We start from the raw sequence: 20,969 nt of genomic DNA, 5'->3' as shown, positions 1-20,969 counted from the left end.
AAAAAAGGTGATGCGATGTGAAAAGGGAAGATCTCAGCAAGAGACCCCAGAGAGCCATTGTCAGCAGACAATCCTGGGCTGAACAGAAAAAGGCACCTGACCCTGCTGCTAATGCAGGCTACCATTGTGGGATCACAGTTTAGACCACATGACAACATCATGGAGCAGCAGCTCACTCAATATGTCGAGGGTATGAATCAGATCTCGATGTTTCCAAGGAAAGGGGGGGGGGCAGATGTCAGGTTCCTGGAGATATGGGAGGCACTGTCTAGTCCCAACAAGAATCAGCCTGACATTTAAGACCGTCTTCAGAGGTCCTCATCAGGCTATCCCTATCTTCTCAAGTGAGGCAAGTAACTGGTAACAGGGCCTTTTGGGTTGTGGCAGAATGTAGGAAGCCAGACCAATGGTTCTCGGAGTTCAGTATAGTCTACACCAGACATAGGCAAACTCGGCCCTCCAGCTGTTTTGGGACTACAACTCCCATCATCCCTGACCATTGGTCCTGTTAGCTAGGGATGAGTTGTAGTCCCAAAACATCTGGAGGGCCAAGTTTGCCTATGCCTGGTCTACAATGACTGGTCCTCCATGCTTTCAGACAGGGGTCTCTCCTTGCCCTACCTAGAGATGCCAGGGCTTGAACCCTGCAAGATGATCCACCTCTGTGGCTCTTCCCTGGTTCATTTCCCAGGCTTCCTTGATGCTCACCTCTCGGGGGTGAGGGGTGGGAATGAAAGCACTGCTCTTTGCTCTGACACTTTCAACGTGATCCGACACTGCCCTGCCTTGTGGTTTGTGGGTTCTCCGCTTGCCGGGGCACTATTGTGACTCGTTACAGTTGTGATTTGCCTCAGGAAACTGTGCATTTAAGGGGCAGGAGATGTAACACTTAAAATAATAAATGTGCTGAGCTCTCCTCTGGCCTTAGGTCACTTGGGGCAGGCGTCCTGCGTACCTCGTTGCGTTGGTGCTCAAGGATCTTCACTTTCTTCTCACTTGACCCCAACATGCTTTTCCCTGTGGCTTTCTCCTCTGCGGCCCCCTTCTGAAATGATGGCACACAAAAAGGTCATGAGAAGAGGCTAAGCCGATCATAGCAAGCAGCTCACAATTCAAGAGCTTCTCCTTCCCAAAGCCAGCATCCAAAGAACTGGACAGTAAGGCCTATTTTCTCCCACAACAACCACGATCCAATATACATTGGAAAGGCAAATAAGAGCAATCACTATTTAACAACCAGGGTGGTTTTACTGTCATGCTTAATGCATGCATGCATGCATGTGGGGGTGGGGAGTGGGGGTGGGGGTGGGGGTGGGGAAGAGGTAGTTCTTAAGCCTTCAAGTGGCTGGAGCAGGAAGTCCAACAGCCACTCCACTCCAGTTCTGCGCTCTTGAACAGTTACCCTGCAAGATCAGGCCCAGGGTAGCGGGCCAAGATGAACAGACTATCTGGTTTTAAAACACGGCTGGGGAATCTCCAGATGTGGTTGGACCCCAGTTCTCCTCATCCCCAAGCAAAATGCGAAGGGTCAGGGATGATGGCAGGTGCAGTCCAACAACGTCTGGAGGGCCTCAGGTTCTCCATCTCTGTTTCAAAGGGAAAAGCCTCCCACCTGTTGCTGTCCAGCACATTCTATGCCTTCTGCCTTGACTCCTTCTTTGCTGCCCATCATCACCATCTTCCTGAGCTCCAGATTCTCACACCTACATTGGGAAGGAATAATATTAGCAAGATGAGCACCAGGGAAGAGAAATCATTCTTCTGGCTGGAGCTGACCAAAGACATTTTGCCAGCTGAGGCATAGCAGAGCCCCTCTGCCCCATGGTGTGTGCCAGGGCTGCCACTTACTGTAAATGCCATGGTGAAGCTGCTCCCAAGTCTTGAAAAGGTTCGCCACAGTGCCCAGCCATGCAGCTGCCAGCAACTGAACCTCAAATGGCATGGGAGTGTCTGGCAAAAGGGCTCACTTGTTCTGGCACACTGGCGGGAGTATGTGCAGGGGGCTGCTTGCTTGGCTGCCCCTCTGCCACCTGAGACAAGTGGCTCAGTGTTACTTATGATAGGCCTGCCTTAAAAACTCTAGGTTCCTATCTTAAAGGGACTGCAAAGGGAAGCAGGAGGAGACTTGGAAAAGGCTTTCTGAGTCTCCACCCACTTCCCTTTTAAACCTCTGAGATCAGAGCACAAAGCCAGGCCCACTTGTCAACCATGTGATGTCATAAGGATGGCATGTGATTGACAGGTGGGCAGCCCCAGCCACCTGTCCTGTTTGGCTTGCGAGGCAGATCCTGCTAAGGATGCCCTCCCTGGTTACATACCACCAGTTAAGGGTCTTTCAGTGCCAATGAGGATCTCATTACTCTAAAGTAACATAACCTAAGGAAAAAAAATGAGTCTCTTAGTTCACTTTTATGTTAACAATGGCAGTGTTCAAATCAATACAGCGTCTACATCCCCATGGAACCTGGTAAAGTTTCTTCTTTACTAAGATCTGCAAGTAAATTAAAAAGAGGACAATTGCCCCTGAAGTTTGAAATGCAAGACTTCTATGTTCGTTCTGAATTTTTGTTTGGTATGGTGGCTAGATTTTACAGGGAGGTTTTCCTGGCGTCAAAGTCTTTTACATTCTAAAGCTTGCACCCCCTCAGCAACAGAATGTGACGCAGTACAAGACTTCAGGACAAGATTTCTTTCCTGAGGGCCAGCTCTGCCGTTATAGACCACAATGGAGAACAGCTCAGAGAGCGCATGGAAGTCACAATCAGGCAGGGCCTCTAGAGGGCAGCATCTCATCTAGGAAGACCAAGGGACAACTTTTTAAAAGGTCTTTTGACTGGAAATATCAAGAAGGTGAAAGCCCAGCTATTCAGAGAAGCTTGGGTCTTCCCCAGCCAAAGCAATCAGGACACCAGTGTCTGCTGTCTCTAGGGAACTGCTGGTTGGGTCTTAGAAGGCCAAAGGACTTCATGATCTTCAGGCTAGGGAAAGGTGTTTGCCTGAGCCCAGGGGTGTTCGAAGTGTGTGGAGGGGCAGGGGCATGCATGCAAACCCTGCTGCATCCATGTTCCCAAGTCCACTTGCTCCTTCATGGCTTGAAGGAGGCTGCTATGCAGGTTCGACTGAAGGCACTTAGAGGCCTCTGTGCAAATAGAGAACCAGACTTTATCAGGAATCTGTCATGTAAATACTTCTAAGTACATTCCGTAAAATGCACTTCAGACGGTTGCACTACATGGCAACTTGAGGATGGGGCTTGCTTAGACAAACACTTGCAGAGTGTTTTGGGGGATTACTTATTGGGGGAAAAGGGCAACACCAAGGTGGGCCAGCACTGGTATTAGGGTCTCTTTCCCAAGGTTTACCCTGTGCTACCCAATGCAAGGAAATTCCCCTTATCCTTCTCTGGGATTTCCCACCATTATTGTTACTTTTCAGGGAGTGGCTCCACTCCTTCTGTTCCTTACTGCAAGGTGGGTTGGACTCCCAGTGCTTGGAATGAACTATTCAGATTAACTAATTCACCAAATTATTTTTTTTTAAAATAAATCTCCGAATTACACCTGAAAGTAGTTCTGGGTCAACTGAACATGAATTAAGTTTCCTTTGCAGTGAAATTTGGGAGATTTAAAAATCATTTTAATTATATATGTGTGTGCGCATGTGTTTCATTGCACATAACTCCGTAATTGTGGCCACTGCATTTGCCATTTTTACCTATCTGAAAAGTGATGCTGCTGTTTAAAGCTTAAAGATCAGAACTGTTGGGAAAAATAAAATGCTTGCATGTTCTGATGTTCTTGCAGTGTATTTTTTACTTTAGCAGGACAGCTTGCAAAATTCTGAAGGCTGAAAAATATATGCCAACCACCATCACAAGCGAACTGTGAAATGAACTGGAATGGAATTAGTTCTTTTTTTTTGCAAGGGATGAACTAGAATTCATTTCTTTTCTAAAATGAACTTTCTAAGCACCAGTGTTCTCTACCATAACTGCACTCATCTCTCAAATCCAAGTTTCTTCTGGGCTCTTTAATGCTTGCTCAGGGTGGCTGTACAGTGTGATGGGTCTTAAGAAATCTCCCTAGGAGCAGAGCAGGGCAAGGGGCGGGGGCCGGTTTCCACCAGCTTCAGGCTTCCAATATTAACTTCAGAGTCATCACACACAGACACACAATGAAAACGCCTAGATCACTGCTCCGCCCAGCATGACTGCATTCTCCTTTCCCACCTGACATGCTCTCACCTCAGCTTCTCTGAAACCTGGTTCCTTTGCTCTAGTTCCTTCTCCAACTTTGCCCTCAGCTCCTCATTCTCGTTCCGCAGCTCCTCACACAAGGCCTGTATAAAAGAAATGGGAGAGGGGTACGAGAAGCATCAGCAGTGGAAAGAGTTATATCATATTAGCCAAGGGCCATTTTCTTGCTCATAAACAGCTTCTGGAAATTGGCCACCTGCTCTTAGCTAGCTGTCGATGCTGAAATTTGAATTTCCTAGTCCCCAATCCCATGAACCCTTTTCTCAGATTTTGACAGGAATGCCAAAGCTATATTCCACCCCGTCTTCCTTGCTATTTATATCCCACCTTTCCTTCAAGGAACTCAGGACAGAGACTGGGTCTCCCCCACCATTTTATCCTCACAACAACCCTGGGAGCCAGGTTAGGTTGAGAGATGGCCCCTGGTTCAAGCTCATCCAGTGAGGTTCATTTGCACTTACATAGCCTTGGTATGACACTGTAACTATTCTGGTTCTCTCTAATGTTGAGGAAAGATGGGATTAAGAAAGCAGGAATTATATCTGTCTATTAAAACTGCAGGGCCAAAGTAAACAGGATATTATTCATGTGGACCTTGCATGACTTTTTTGGGGGGGGGGAACTAATAGTTGCTACAGGTGTGGGGAGATGGATTGGGATCATGGGGGAGCAGGGGGCTTTAAACCTCTGCCCCATCACGGTTCTGATTAGAGGCAGCTCCTGTTGCCCTGCCCTCCACACCTGCTATTCGCAATGGGGTGAAAGCAGTGGCGTAGCGTGGGTTGTCAGAACCCGGGGCAAGGCAAGTAATTTGCACCCCTAACCCGTGGATTTGCGCCCCCCTAACCTGTGGATTTGCGCCCCCTAACCCTAACCCCCAGATGTTGTGCCCGGTGCGGCCGGCCCCCCCTGCACCCCCCACGCTACGCCACTGGGTGAAAGTCGCAAACGGTAGGTGCAAAGAATATCAGCCACTTTAGTCAGGATTAGAGGCAGCCTGTATTTGCACCTCTTTGGGACTGACTGGGACAAAAAGGTTAAAGTCCTCCAGATCCCCATATGACAGCCCCCCTCAGCATGCTGGTTATTTGTCATGGTGTTTTGCAAACTGTGCAATGCCAGATGACACGGAATAACATCCTGTTCAGTTTGGCCCACAGGACACACTTCTGGGCATCACTGCCAGGGAATAAAAAGGAATAAATAATGCAATTCTCCTTCCTCTTGAGGACTTCCTTCGTTTAATTTACTGAAACAAAGTATAAGTCACCCTTTAAATGGTCAATTGCACAATGGCTTGCCCCAGGGAAAAGTCTTTTAGTGGTGAGTTTATGACCTGAAAGGTTGTGGGGGGTGTCTGATGCCTTACTAAGGGTGTGTCATATCCTCAAAGTTTCCCTTCCTAGTTGGAAAGGGAAGAAGAGACGACGGAAGAAAAACTAAAGCGAAGCTTCATTCAGAAATGCCAGTGTTTTCCCCATCGACAACATTGCGAACGGTGGTCAGGAACCTTTATGAGGCCAACAGTGTGCCAGAGCACGGGTGGCTTTAGAAAGCACTTGAAAGCGAAGCCTGGGGGCAACGTGACTGGAAACACACATATTCAACGGGGCTTAATTGTTGCTATCAGTACAGTAGTGGTTAAAGGTGGAACTGTGATCTAGAAGTTCCCAGTTAAAGACTCAGCTCAGCTGCAAACACACTGCTATTTCCCAGGCGTGGTTCAACATCCATCACATGGGAGTGATAATACTGGCCACATGTTGTTGTTTTTAGAGGGGGGAGTGAGTGAAAAGGAAGGCAAAGAAATAGCCCTGGAAGGAGAAATGTGATAAAATCACAGGGCCAAAACAGCTATGTGGCTTGTAATATTTCTTGGTTGGTCCAATAGCTGATCTTAGGTTCTTTCTTCTGCTTACTTGTATCCTGATCTCCCGTTTTGCTTTTATATGTTGGGGAAACCCAGCCAGACGGGCAGGGTATAAATAATAAAATTATTATTATTATTATTATTATTTATCTGCAATGTATGTTGAGCTTACTTGTACTGAGTTGCACCTTTGTTGTAATGGATGGGTGTCATGGGTGGAAGGCGTGGGCATGTCTGGTGCCTTGTATTGCACCAGGAGCCGTACACTGTATGGAATGGAATCATAGAATTGTAGAGTTGGAAGGGACCGCGTGGGTCATCTAGTCCAACCCCCTGCAATGCCGGAATCATAGCTAAAGAATCCCTGAGAGATGGCCATTCAACCTCTGCTTTAAAACCTCCAATGAAGGACAGCTCACCATCTTCCAAGGGAGTCAAACAGCTCTTACTGTCAGAAATAAAAATTATTTTTGTGGGAGGAAAGTGTTGTGGGTAAGTGAATCACATTGCCCATGTGTTTTGGCCACTCACTGGGATCAGGGGTGGGGTGGGGAGAGAGAAGAGAGGAAGCCAAGACAGTTGTTCATGAAAACCGAAAAGCAAAATGAACTATGCACATCTACCAGCAGCCTTCGAACCTGAAGGATGGATGTTCTCTGCTCGTTCTTGTGCACCTTGGAGGCCAGCCGGTTGAACTCCAGAGCCATGCGCCCCAGGTGGGCAAAGAGCTGCGTTTTGTCCGACTCCTCGGCAAAGAGACTCAGCGTGTTCTCCAAGCGCTGGAGGTGCAGCATCAGGTTGCCGTCCTCGTTCTGAAGTGGCTCAATGTCCTGCAAAAGACACGGAGGCGCAGAAACATTGTAATCTGGGAGGAGGGCAAATAAGGGCTAAGTTTAGGCAGCCTCAGAGAAGCAGCTTGCCACCTTTTCCTTCCTTCATCCGATGCCTAGAGTTGGCAACACTTTTGTCTCAGGATGAGTTACTCTGGACTTATTTAAAGAAATATCAGCTACAAAGTAAGCACGCTGGATAGAGTCCCCATGATTGGGGGGCGGGCACGGTTTGCTTCTCCTGGACAAGGTATTTTCCCTCTGAAAATCTCACCCTGAAGCTGCACTTTGCCCCCATGCTTCAATGGCAGGGTGGGGGTGAACAAGATGGCATAGGAGGGAAGAGGGGGACTTCCCCTTCTCACAGTCCCACTCACCTGCCCTGGCAACCTTGAGTGGTGTTTTTTTCTAAAACAAAAACATAGAAAGCTGCCTTTTACCAAGTCAGCCCCCTGGCTGTGGCTCTCCATGACTTCAGGCAGGAGTCTTTGTCAACCCTACTTGGGAGATGCCAGGAATGAACCTGGGACTTTTTGCATGGAAGCCAAATGCTTTGCCACTGAGCCACAGCCCTTCCCCAAACACTTCAGCTTCTCCAATCCCTTGGTCCTTTCGGTTGCCGTTGCCTGCAGCTCTTCCACTTAAAAAATAATAATAAATTCCTCTCTCTTTTTTAAGGTGGGTTGACCAGGAATGTGAACAGTACGAAACTGCTCTCATTTTATGGTCTAAATGTTCTAAGCATAATTTAATGTCCAACTCCAATTCCTCAAAGGGAACCTAAGTTGGGCTGAAACACCAAAGCCAGTGTTTAGTCCTTGAGGCCCTGTATGAGAGATGATTCTAGAGAGATCCAGTGTCTTTAAGGGACTTGCCTTTGTCTGTGGTATTCTGCACTTCCAGAAGAACTCATTGCATTACCCATGCCCCTTTCACCTTTGCCCGCCCTCCTATTAAGGCAAAGTAAAATTACCGCCTCAAGAGGCAGATGCTAAGAACAGAAGTGGATGACCCCCTGGCTGTTCTTCTCTTTGAAGGACAGAGCTGTGTGTCTCACATGGCCTGTCCCGCTCCACTTAATAGTTTAGTGCCTGCTACCCTCAAGCACAGAGTAAGACACTCCCTCATTGCTGGCACTGAAGAAAAATTCAGTTGCTAGTCCAGTTGTGTATGTGCCATTTTTCCTTCACCTCAGACTGCTAAATGTTTAAAGCTAACCTTGCCAGTAAAAAAAAAAAAAGGATTGCCAGAACTAGTTTGCTTCCAAGCTTCTAATGTCACCTAAAAGTAGTGCCTAAAAATAATCCCCTCTCAGATTTTTCCAGCTGCAACTCATTTAACTTCTAAAGGACTTTAAACCAATTTGGACCAAGTTCCTGACAGCCATTTTGGGAGCGCTGAAAAATTCCTTTGACACTTCAACACAGAAAACAGCCAGCATGTAATGTAGGAGAACTCCAGGGGTGCTTGAACTCTGCAGCAGAAATCTACAGACTTGGGTTCCCCACCTCTGCCACACACTTTAGGACAGGAGACTCTGGCATATCTTCTGGGCTTGATTTGTGGCTGGGCTCCCCAGCACTCAGTTTCAGAGTTCATTTTCCATACTAAATATACGAAGGACGGATGGATGAATGAATGAATGAATGATAGATGATAGATAGAGTGTCTCTGATCATATACTTGGTGTCTTTCCTTCACCACTGAGCAAGGCAGCATGTCTTTGGTCTGTATACTTGGAATTATGGCATGTGGCTTCCTGGGAAGACAGTGTGGTAGCTTACATAAGAATAGGCTGAATCAAGCCAATGGCCCATCTAGTCCAGCGTCCTGTTCTCACAGTAGCCAACCAGATGCCCGTGGGAAGGCTGAGCAAAAGAGTACTCTCCCCTCTTAAGGATTCCAGCAACTGGCATTCAGAAATGTTCTGTCTCCCACAAGGAGACTGGAAACGGAGACACTCCTAGGAACCAACTCATCAGACCTGCCTTATACCAAGTCAAATCATTGGTCCCTTTACTTGAGTATTGCCCTCACAGACCGACTGAGGATTTCAGGCAGGGTTCTCTTCCAGTCCTACCCAGAGATGCCAGGGGTTGAAAATTCTGCATGCAAAGCAGATGCTCTGGCCCTTCCACAAGCACAGGCAAAAACTTGACAACCAATGAATAACAACAAAAAGCTGAGCACACCTCTTTACTCTCTAGCAAATGCTTCTGAATAAGGATTCTATTCATTCCATTCTCTGTAATTTCTACATTGCTAATGAAGAAAAACACTCCTGCAACTTGGACCACCACTTCCACCTGAACTTCACTCCCCCTTTCCCCACCTCTCTCACTCCTACCTCTTGCTGTTCAGTTCCAATGGGTTCGATTCCAAAGTGCTGGTGGCACATGAGTCCCTCTGTCAGAAGCTCTACAGCTGAAATGCACCCACTTTATACGAGGCCCTGGGTTTATGGCACACCTGCCCTTCACAGGCAGCTGCAGAGCCACGCCCTCCTCCCTGACGTGGTTGAGCCGGGCATAGTGGAGCACTAACCTGGTCTGGGTTGTTATGGCTGATTAGTTACTTGGTTGCCTTGGAGACGAAAGCCACCATTCACAGCCAAGCAATCCAGGTCAGGAAAGGGATGTCACCCTGCGTAGATGTAGCAAGCATGGCCAGATCAGGCTGCATGCCAGCTCAAAGAGTCACCTTGCAGGCAGCCCATCAGAAAGGAATCCTTGAAGGTAAAAGGCAGGGAAAGAGCAGCTTTCACCCAGGACTCATGAGCTGACTCATCCTCTCCGCCTCTCCGTGAACATGCCCCTATGAACTTGGTCCACAAAATGAAAAACCCCAGTCTTGCAAGAGACTTTGTCCATCTCTGTTGCTGCTGACTCATAAGGGAAATACACACAGGAATCATAGTGTGCCTTTGGTGCCAGATCTTTATTGCCTCATCTGTTTCTAGTTCAATAGAAGCTACACCAAGGAAGACAACTGTACTCTGGGCAGGTTCCAACCAGTTCTCCCATAGCAGGGATGGGGAAAACCAGAGCCCTGCAGGTGTTGCTGGACTACAGCTCTCTGACTACACCACGGCCAGTCGTCCCTGCCCATTGGGTGTACTGGCAAAAGCCTTTTTCAAGAAGCAAAAGACCTTGCACTATCTTACTCTGATGGCAACAGCTGTCCCAAATATCTAGGAAAATGTTTCAGATGCTACTTGTTGTATCCTAGTTAATATTAAAGCTTCAGTCTCATTTGGGAGCAGTAGCAGTACTGTCAAACCTTGGTTGTTGAACATAATCCGTTCCAGAAGCCCGGTTTGACTTCTGAAACGTTCGACAACCGAGATGCAGCTTCCGATTGGCTGCAAGAGCTTCCTGCTCTCAAGCAAAAGCCGTGTTGAAAACTGGAGCATTTACTTCCGGGTTTTCGGTGTTCGGGAGCCAAAATGTTAAAAAACAGAGCCATTCAGGAACCGAGGTTTGACTGTAATAGAAGTTGCTTGTGAATCAATCTCCCAGACTGCTCAAGGTCTAGACGCTTTCCCCTTAAGTTCTCTAAAGTTTCTATACTTCCCATCAATTGCTTCTACACCTCCCCATGAATTCATTTCAGTAATACCATATTGCACAACAAGCTTGATGCCATTTTTGCAGTCACAGTTCTTCCTGTTGTATGCACTCGTTTCTGCTTGTGCTTCCTGCTCACAAAACCTGTGATACCTTTTACCTTGGGGCAGTCAGATCCTGAGAACGTCCAATGGACATTCATAACACAATTTATGCTCAGATTAAGCATTATAGATTCAATGTAATAGCATCACAAGTGGCACAGAACTGCGCAGCCTAAGGCAGACAGTGCACCTTTTGGGGCATCACAACTTTTACTGGTTGTCAGAAGAATTCATAAAGCTTTGTGATGTACCAGAGTTCACCAGCTGCTGTTTCTGCCAGCAGCAAAGCATGGCAGAGAACCGCTCACAGCCGCCTAACCACACCAGCTTGGAGATGTGGCAGGAGCCACATTGGCTGACACAATGCCAACTTATCTGGGGGAAAGGCTCTTTAACCTACTGCAAACCCTGGGAAGCAGTTACTACAGGCAACTAACAGCAAGCCAAGCTGTTGACATTACAACAACCACCCCCATTGTGTGTGCCTTAAATATGCACGGCTGTTTGCCCCACCTAGTTCCTCAAGCACTGATGCTGGGCCTGTTCCACACCTTCTCCAAATCTTTTTTTAAAGGACATATTTTTATGTAAGAGCTGTTTCTTTTAACCTTCTGTTTCTTGTGCCTCGCCCATGCTGGCTCAAGAGCAACGCACGAAGGGACTTGTTCTGCGACAGCTTTAAAATAATTGAGTTAGGATTCCCCCTTCGCTCTGCGTAATAGCCCCAGGAAAGTCATGGGCAAGATTGAGGAGGAGGCACTTGGCTCGGGAACAGAAGTCACTGGCTAGGGAAAGAGGGTCTGATTCTTGCTAAGAAACAGCTATTTAAAAGTATTTCTCTGGAGGAAGAGTCCCTTTTCTCCCTCATGGTTAGCACTGGTTTGGACAGGAATGTATACCTTGTTCTGCCACTGGCCAGATCCAATTTCAAGCTGTGCTGATGTGACAGGATGGGGGCAACTCACCACCACAAATGAACAAGGCAGATTGTTTGCGGGCTAATGTTTTAACAAAATATTTTCATGTATCTATTTATTTATTTATTGAATTTATATACCTCCCTATACCCGGAGGTCTCAGAGTGGTTCACAGAAAAATAACCAAAATATAAAACCACAATATATATAATCAAGATTAAACCCCCCCCTCAAAAAAAACCCCACATTTTAAAAGGGCATAGGATGTCAATTGAATCAACCAAAGTTTGGTTAAAAAGGAACGTTTTTGCCTGGCGCCTAAAGGTGTATAATGAAGGTGCCAGGCGAACTTCCCTGGGGAGAGCATTCCTATTTAAGAAGATAGGCTTGAGAAGCAAACAGATAGTCAAATCCAGAGATATCTGTCAGATCTCCAGAGCTCCTCGCTTACGAAGGTGAAGTGAGAGCTCTCATTCACTGCATTAAAAGATTGTAAAACTTTCCTTTTTTTAAAAAAATAATTTTTATTAACTGGCCAATCACATCAAATTAAATCACATCACATAAATTCCAAATTACAAAGCCAAATTTTTAAATTTTGTTGGGGGAACCCATACTTCAAGATCCAAAGGGGGATTCAGATCATCTTCTTATTACTGCGTTAATGTCCAAATCAGTCCCAATCAGTCCAAACAAAATTCATAATTCTATCCAGTCTTATCTTAGTGTTTCCACACCATATCTTGCTCATATAATTTCTATTTTTCCTTTACAATCTCTTCTGTTAGTCTCCTTAAGCCGATAAGCAAAATAATAATCCTGTGTGGATTTCCCATTCCTCCACTAAGTCCAGATGGTTTCCATATATCTCCTTCGTAGATAACATCGCTCTTTCCATCATAAATTTGGCATCTGTCGCTCTTAAGTCCCACCGAGAAGTTGATCCACGATATGTAAACAACTCTATTTCTCTCTTTCTCCTCCCAGACCCAAGAGCTCCAACAATGCCTCCCAAAATGGCGACGGCATTTTTAACTGCGTCATTCCAAAACTGTTAGCTTTCCAGCTTCATCTTGAAACATTGCTTTGGTTCGAAAGTTTATCTCCACACAGCCTTAAATCCACAGCTTAAGTCCTTAGTTTCTGACTCATTAGGGGAGGGGATTCTTGTTAAATCACATAAGAAAAAGGAAGGCAGGTTTTTTCCTCCCTCCCCCCTCAGTCATACCGTATCTTGACGTATCTTCTCATATTTTATTCTTGTCTTGTTATCAGAGATCTCTTCTGTCAGCAGGCTTTACTCCCCTTTTTCCTTGAAGCACGTGCAATTTATCTCGTCCAAATTGTTTCTTTTGAAGATGTTTGCAACTAGCGGCGCGAATCAGGGACGGCGTCCAGGAGTGCCGGAATCCCACAGGAGGGCTTTGTGCCTAGTGCCCCCACCCCCACAAATTCGGGGGTGGTATAGGGCACAGCAGGCAAGGGCCATCCCCCCCACAATCCTGGGGGGGGGTTAAGGAGGCTAATTACCCCCATCATAGCCTCCAAATTACCTCGTGTGGGTCGGAGAGATGTTATTGTCAGCCATCTTCCGATGCGCCACCTAGTGGCCCCCTCTAAAGATTGTAAAACTTTCAGAGAGGCAGGGGTGCTATTTAAAGCAGGTACTAAAACCACCGCCGACATTACACTGGTTCACGTGATCTAGAAGGATTCGCTAGATTGCTCCAGTCAGTTTCATTTCATCACTTGGGTTTTTTCCCAGCCCCTTTCCTGAGAAGTGCTGTCTGGATATAAGCGGAGTTCTCTGCCATCCTGTTGGCTGGCTGCCCAAGCCTGTGAGCCTGCACATCTCACTGAGGAGAAGGAAGTAGCTGGCCACCACACAGCTTTGCATATGTGAGCAAGAAGGGGGGGGGGAGAGAAGCCTCTTGACAGCAGCACTTTCAGATTACGCTTCTCACTTCTCAGTAGGAGAGTTCCCATCAGCTTGTTCTGGGAAAGAGGCCAAATGAAAAAACTGCGGCACGTGCCTGGTTTGTGTGGTTACAGCCTCTGTGAGTGGCAGCGCACCAGCGCAAGGAAACTCAGCTGGTGGCCCAAGTCAGGTCCTGAAACAATCACTTATTTAGGGGCAAACTACACATACTGCAGGATGCGAGTGGCGCTGTGGGTTAAGCCACAGAGCCTATGGCTTGACGATCAGAAGGTTGGCGGTTCGAATCCCTGCGACGGGGTGAGCTCCCATTGCTCGGTCCCTGCTCCTGCCAACCTAGCAGTTCGAAAGCACGTCAAAGTGCAAGTAGATAAATTGGTACCACTCCGGCGGGAAGGTAAACGGCATTTCCGTGCACTGCTCTGGTTCGCCAGAAGCGGCTTAGTCATGCTGGCCACATGACCCGGAAGCTGTACACCAGCTCCCTTGGCCAATAAAGCGAGATGAGCACCGCAACCCCAGAGTCGTCCGCGACTGGACCTAATGGTCAGGGGTCCCTTTACCTTTTTTACACATACTGCACTCAGTTGCAGAAGCAGCAACCTAGAGCAGAAAGTTCTACAAAGAGGGAGCAGCTCTCTCTTTCTTTCCAGTGCCAATTTCCCCAGCACAATAACTTCCCAGCTGATTTTAGCTCTATGAAGAAGGAAAAAAGAGGGGTATGGATATAATCATACTGGGGCATAAGGAAACTGAGGGTTTTGTGAAAGGAAAAATGGTCCACAGCAAAAGAATTGAGCACCCCTTCTGCCCCACAAGATACGTGGCTACAGATTATAGCAACTCATTGCTGCTTCAAGTTCAAGACCACAACATGGGGAGGGGAAATATTCCAGTGACTGAGCACCCCTTGTCGTTTCTTCCTCAGCACATCTCTTTCTTTCTCCTGATGTTTTCTCCATGTGAAAAAAAGAAGACTGTGAGTGGCTCACAGCAGATACCTTTGTTGTTTCTTTTCTTTTGTTTAAATTACTCTGTGAAATGCAATATAAAATAGTTCAACTGCTCAATAAAACCTGCTGACTAGTTTAGCTTTCATCTTCTGGAGACCTCTATATTTCCCTGTCTCTGAGCTATCAAACCACACAAGGAGATTGTATGAAAAAAATACATCAGAACTGAACGCACACACAAAAAGGTAACAAACAAAGGAACTTCCAAGACAACACAACCCATAAAACATTTTTCCCCTTTTGCGTCTCAATCTAAACAAGCTGTTTGGATTAACATACCGATTTCCCGGTGCTTCCCTGAGAAGACCTTTTATCTTCAGCTCCAACAATTTCAAACTCAGATGAAGATCCCTGTAGAGAAAATGAATGAATGTAGAGTTATATACCCCAAATTCCAATGGGCCCCTTACAGGAAAAAAACAGAGTAGGGATTAAATGAGTAATTTGGGTTTCCCCGCTGTCTACTGAATATGTTTAAAAAACAAACAAACAAATATATGGTGTCCTGCTTACATAGAAACAGGATAAAAAAGCAAAAAACCTGCAACAAAATATTGCCATAAATCCTCACCTCCCAGCATACTGATCTTCAAAAGGTGGTTTGCTGCATGATCCAAGATAAGTCGCAACAGGAAGAAACCACCACTATGCAAATGTGCAATAAAAGATTAAGAAATGGGTCCCCAAATGCATGTTTGGGTCAAAAGTGGGTCCTGGGTCTGATATGGTTGAATATACCTTTATATACACTGATCCAAATATGCCTTCCTCCATGATAATATAGGCTGTCAAGGGTTCAAGCAGGTCTCTGCTTTTCTGTTAAGTCTTTCCCACCTAATCCTCAACTTTCCTGAGCTCCTGGAGGTCAATCTAGTCTTTGCTGGGCTCCTTTGCAGTTTTGTTTGCTTTTTTATTTTGTTTGTTTGTTTGTGGTTCTGCAAATCTCTGGGTTTCTCTGAGTGCGCCAATAACTCTTTAATGTTTCTCAGTGACCCTCTGTGGGCTCCAATTCTGTCAGCAAGAGGCAATGCGTTCAAAGTCAGAGGGGAGTGGGACTGCATCTTTCACTGGATGGAGCTGTTTCCAAATGTTGCTTATTTCTTTGATCTAAAAAGGTCGTGTGGGAAAGGAAGATAGCATCTCACACACCAAACTGGAGGCGTAGCGAGATCAAAATCTACCTAATAACTATTAGAAACCACAGCAATCTGTAACTGACCGTGATACAGAATGAAAAAGGGCTACATGTTTTCTCAAATAATACAGTATTCAAAACTGCAATAGTTTTATGGGAAGGGCTGGAGCTTGGCGGCAGAGGATTTGCCTCACATGCAAAAGATCCCAGGTTCAATCCCTGGTGTCTGCAGGAAGGGCTCAGAAAAGTTGTTTCCTGAAGCCCTGGAGAGCTGCTGGCATCATTGTAGGCCATGGTGAATAAGATATGCCAATGGTATAAGGCAGTTACCTCTCAGAAACAATATAAGAGATATCTCTTTGTCGTTAAGTGGCACTCAACAAAGCCAGGCAGTTTGGGATCAGACAGTGAACCATGGAATGGACTCTCCCCGCAGATTCGCAAGACTAAAATAGATGTAGCTTGGGTCAGGAATAAAAGAACCAGCCTTGGACCTCATTGACTATCACAGGGTGGTTTAAAAGAAAGTGCTCTTTCAGCTCCAGTTGTGCAAAATAGAAAGCACCTCCCAAAGTAGTTGGAATGATCAACTTTACTATAGAGCATGTGGCTCATTAAAAGTGCTGTGCAGCATTCTACTAGTTCAGAAACTTCCTTCCAGTTACATGGACAGACTAAAATGCCAGAGTCCTCAAACCTGAGTAGTCATTCTGATATCATTCCCCTCACTGCCTTTACAATGCATTCTCGCAGCCTAGTTCTATACATACTCAGAAATACTTGCTGCTGAATTCAATGGGACTTACTCCTGTGTCTACCTAGCAGGGCTTGCAGCTTTAATCATTATTATTATTTTTATGTAGCCTTAGCTATTTAAAGTCCGATTTCTTACACTGCTGGGTGGCTTCTGTGTGGGTTTTTCCATCCCCTTCTGATCTTCACCTGGAACCTCTGAGGAAGAGCAAAGATCTGGGATTCCTCCTGGGGGGGAAAAGAGAAAAGAAGCAAGTGAACATTTCTCACTGCAGAGATCCAACTCTGCCAACAGAAACAACAGCAGCAAAAGTACAAAGAAGAAAAGGGAAAGTTGGGGAAAGGAGAAAACAGGTTGCTAGGCAGGATAGAGATCTCCCATTCTGCATTAACAGGAAACAGGTTCAAGAGCAGGAGGGCTGGTAGCAGCTATTACCTGCCTAAAACAAATCCATTTTATAACCAATTTAAAAACACACACCAGAGAGTCTACAAGGAACAGTACTCGCCCCTTTCCATCTTGTTTTAAGTCCCCATGCACAAATTACACACACACTCCCCCCACGTCAAGCCCCACCTTCCCTGTGCAAGAACCAGTAGCTGGTCTCTGGGGGCACAGAGGCGGCAATGTTTGGTGTGCGATGCAAATGTGTATAAATGGCCTTTGATGAGTGTCAGCTGGAATTTCCCTCTTTCCTCCTGGGCTCAGCATACGGTAATACTGAAAGATCAAAAATCACCCCTCAGCTTTTCCATTTGAAGCCCATCTAGTTCTCAAGAGGGGTGGTAGGTGGGAAAACAGAACAGTCACTTTTTTTAAAGTGCACTGCATCAGCCTTTGCCAACCTGGCACACTGCAGATGTTTTGAACTAAAAGCTTCATTGGCTCCAGCCAGCAACAGGTTGATGAAGGTGAGAGTGTGCCATATCAGAATGATATGGTGCATATCAGAATGATAGTCACCTTTTCTAAGGTTAAAGGAGGCTGCTCTCAGGGCTTTCACACTCAGAGCTATCAAACGTGTGATCCCAGGTACACTGCAAGACTCCCACTAAGTCCCAGCCAGTAAGCTCCCTCTAAATAGCACCCCCAATAATGGTCTAAACAAATAAATCAAGTAATTCACCATTGGCTGCTCTTTGGTATGAAAAATTCTACTACCCAAGGCAGCTGACCTCGCCCTGAATTGGGGGTATGTGCGCAATGTGTGTGGCATGCACATATTTACACCCAGACTTTGCTAGTATCAGGTGGGACTCAATCGCAGACCAGTAAACCCAGGTTGTGCAATTACAGTTGAAGGGGAGATTTTGCACAACAAACCCACTCTCCCCCAGAAGATGGACCTCCCCACCAACAAACAGGAATGAATGCTCGATAAAATCAGTCACCTGGAAGCACCCATGATTTTTTTGAGACTCAAAAAGAAAACACACCGGGACAGGGGGGTGTCTAGGAAGCTGGCTCAAACCAAGGCTACCTAGCCCTGTACTGTCTATTCAGACTGGCAGTACTTCTCCAGGGTCTCAGACAGAATGAGTTCCTGCCCCATCACCTGCCTGAAGACGGAAAGGATTATTCCTGGGACCTTCTGCATGCAAAGTGTAGGCCGTGAGCTGCCCCCTAAAACCACACAGCCTTCAAAGAAGAAAAAAGTGTTTGAGGGCAGGGGTGTGGAAGGAAGAGTTTTGTTGCAGAAGCAAAAATGTATTCAAAACCTTTGGTTACTGGTCATTTGATTTCATGTTTTTGTCAGGGAGGGGAACAGCAGTGCACATGAGCAAAAAGCATGGCCAAAACTTCCCTCAAGTTTCACCGTCTAAAGGCTGTTCAATTTATTTTTGCATATGCATAACCTGCCCAGAAAGTAGCATGCAACAAGACAGGATTGATTCGATCCAAGGAGGCTGGGTTGAAGCTAAAACCATGCGAATGGAGTTCTGCCCACGCAACGGAACCTCCCCTTCCTCTCCTCTCGCCAAGCATCCACAGAATCTGCCCTGGAGGGTCCCACAACCTGCTGCAGCAAATTTTGAATGTGCACAGGGGGCGGCAGAGGAGAGGAGAGGTGCAAGTTCTACTGTGAAGTCTGTTGCACGAGCCGAACACCCCTAGGAACTGAAGTGACACAGATTCAGCTGCAGACCTGAAGACGCAGGTTAGCTGCATAGATGGCCCAGTGATATCAGCATATATATTTTTTGAAAGGGATTTTTACACTTAATGCAAGACAGCCGACAGCAGCACTGGAGGCTTATTACTCTTCCTTCCAACTTGCAATTCTCTTAAATGCAACACATACACACACACGCAGTGAAAATCTAGGTCTGCCAAAGAACGTGTTACTGGACATGCTAAACAGTTGGTCCTTTGATGCTCATACCTGCCATTTCCGCAAGTTTGTCAAGAGAGGAGGTGGACCTTAGCATTTCGTTGTCCTTCACTAGGTCCTCCACTTTCTGGCGCAGCCTGGAGGCTTCTAACTGAGACTCTTCCAATAGATCCCCTGGCAAAACAACAAGGGCACGATTTAAGACTCCGTTGTATTTGCAGGTTATTTCTTTACAGCAGCACATTCAGCATAGTTATCAGATCTAGCCAAACTCTAGCAATTCTATCATAACTCCACTGCATTTCAGTTCAAATGACTGCTTTATACACAGTACTTTTACTACACAGAGAAGATCTCTGTGCCATGGGGGGGGGGGCAGGGGATGGAACTGTGAATAATGTATATAGCAGCCACATAAATTTTTGCATGGATTAGGGAGCAGGCATGAGCATGGAGATATTCCCAACTGTAGGAAAAAGTAGTCAGCTGAACTGCAATGTTTTGCCTTGTCTACTTAATGGTGAGAAACTCAGCCACACACGTGCAAAGCTCAAATTTTATGCCAGCATTTTGGGCTTGCTAAGAAATGTATCGCTATCAAGATCTCATTTTAAAAGGCTTTGGAATAAAGAGCAATGAATGTTTAATATGCATTGGTGAAAGCTTTTGGAGGCACAAAGAATTCTCCTTTAAGCTAGGTAATATGAACTACCCCTTTAAAAAAACTAAAAACTTTAATAGAAGTAAAGAAATTCCTAATATATACCTCCAATTCAAAACCCAACAAATCTACAGAGAGGTGCATCTGTGGAATGAAATGCTGCTGAGTTGGAACCCATTGACATATTCAGGACTGTTTCTCAGCCTCTGAAAACGATTATGTTCTCAGACGGCAAACAGTAAAAGATTCTTCATGTGATGCTACTACATCCGGGACGTGTGTACAATTTTCACACTTACGATGTTCAGCGTTACTGAAAACCCTTAAGATCTTCCACTGGCTGTCACAATATTTTAAAAGGTCCATATCCCACACACAGCCCACGTGTGAGCAATGCCGGTAAGTCATCACCTGGGATGTCTCTTGAACAACGTGCAGACACGAGGCAAAGGCCTTTTGAGCAACAGCAATAACACAGAGAGCACCCCCAGAAAGACTTTAGCACACAAGGGGCAGCAAGTCCAAATCACAGACTTGGCCTTTAGTGCTCACCACCAGTGAAACTAGTAGGCTATCCCCAATGGAAGCTCACGTGCTGCTACAACTATGCCTCTATGGTGCCACAGAGGTTTTAGAGGTTTCCTGCTAAGTACACAAGAAAGCGGCTTCTTTGAAGTTTGTCGCAGACCTGGGCATTCTGGAAACAGCAACAATGAGTAACTTTTGCTTTTCCGCTTCCATGTCATCCTCACCGTTACCTAGAGACTTAATTCCCTGCATCTTCTCCTTCAGCCGGGTATTTTCCTCCACCAGCCGTTCAAAGGCAGCAGATGCTCCCTTTTCCGTTCCCCCACCCGGGTCATAGATACGATAAGGCCCCTTTCCTTCCATGGGTGCAGCTTAATACTCCAGTTTCCTGGTAGCTGTGCCTGAAACAATGGAAGAGGAGGTTAGCATCCCCAGTGTAAATCCTTTAAGAACACTAGAACAACCAGAGGGATTTAACAGAAGGGAGAGATACCGGTAATAGTGTTCATCTGTTACTGGGACTTCAGGGGTTTTCCAGATAGGGTGGCCTTGGTCAGAGGCTACAGCTTCCATGACTGATATAATGCTCCCATTATTTTTAACCTTGGTTAAGGGATTATGAGCAGGTGGTGCAAGTGTATATCCTCTTGCCTTCCTTCGCCCCAGTTCCCCTGCTCTTCCTGAACCCTGTCTGAACTGGCTTTAACCAATAATTAGTCCTAATGGAGACATCAATCTTAGCCAAGACTTGAAATATTGGGAGTGGTCTATATGCATAAGGTGACAGCAATATATGATCCTTATGATACTCTGCTGAACACTGTTCTTTCATTATGCTTGTGTTTGTAGAGAAAGGACTGGCACCCTGATTGCCAGAGCAAATTTCTCCATTTCTGCAAAACAAAAGGTTTTTAAGCAGAGGTTTGATGGCCATCTCTCATGGATGCTTTAGCTAGGATTCCTGCATTGCAGGAGGTTGGACTAGATGACCCTTGGGTCCCTTCCAACTCTAAGAGTCTGTTATTTTATGGAAACACCACAGCAAAAAGAAAAAGGAGAAAAAAATAA

The 20,969-nt window shown here is 46.0% G+C and overlaps 1 protein-coding gene across 19 annotated transcripts in view; it reads right to left on the bottom strand.

Moving 5' to 3' along the window:
• Positions 1-20,969, bottom strand: part of TNIP1 (TNFAIP3 interacting protein 1) — a 56,591-nt gene that overhangs the window by 11,095 nt on the left and 24,527 nt on the right. For 4 of the 19 annotated variants that reach the window (XR_014545597.1, XR_014545600.1, XM_083603857.1 and 1 more), the window contains exons 2-9: positions 20,132-20,302; positions 18,764-18,886; positions 16,519-16,607; positions 14,771-14,842; positions 6,764-6,955; positions 4,244-4,338; positions 1,613-1,703; positions 956-1,045 (exon numbers count right to left, since the gene is read on the bottom strand). Coding sequence is in view for 10 of the 19 variants with exons in the window: in XM_083603857.1 (XP_083459983.1) it covers positions 956-1,045; positions 1,613-1,703; positions 4,244-4,338; positions 6,764-6,955; positions 14,771-14,842; positions 16,519-16,607; positions 18,764-18,886; positions 20,132-20,264 (885 nt within the window). In the remaining 9 variants the exon portion in view is untranslated. Of the gene's footprint in view, positions 1-955; positions 1,046-1,612; positions 1,704-4,243; positions 4,339-6,748; positions 6,956-14,770; positions 14,843-16,518; positions 16,608-18,763; positions 18,887-20,125; positions 20,303-20,969 lie in introns of all 19 variants that reach the window. The other 15 variants (XR_014545598.1, XR_014545602.1, XM_083603864.1 and 12 more) reach the window with 5 other exon arrangements.

The sequence above is a fragment of the Podarcis filfolensis genome (assembly GCF_964270895.1).
Source record: "Podarcis filfolensis genome assembly, chromosome: 2".
Taxonomy (NCBI): Eukaryota; Metazoa; Chordata; class Lepidosauria; order Squamata; family Lacertidae; genus Podarcis; species Podarcis filfolensis.
The sequence above is the reverse complement of the archived record's forward strand: the minus strand, read 5'-3'. Positions and strand labels throughout refer to the sequence as shown.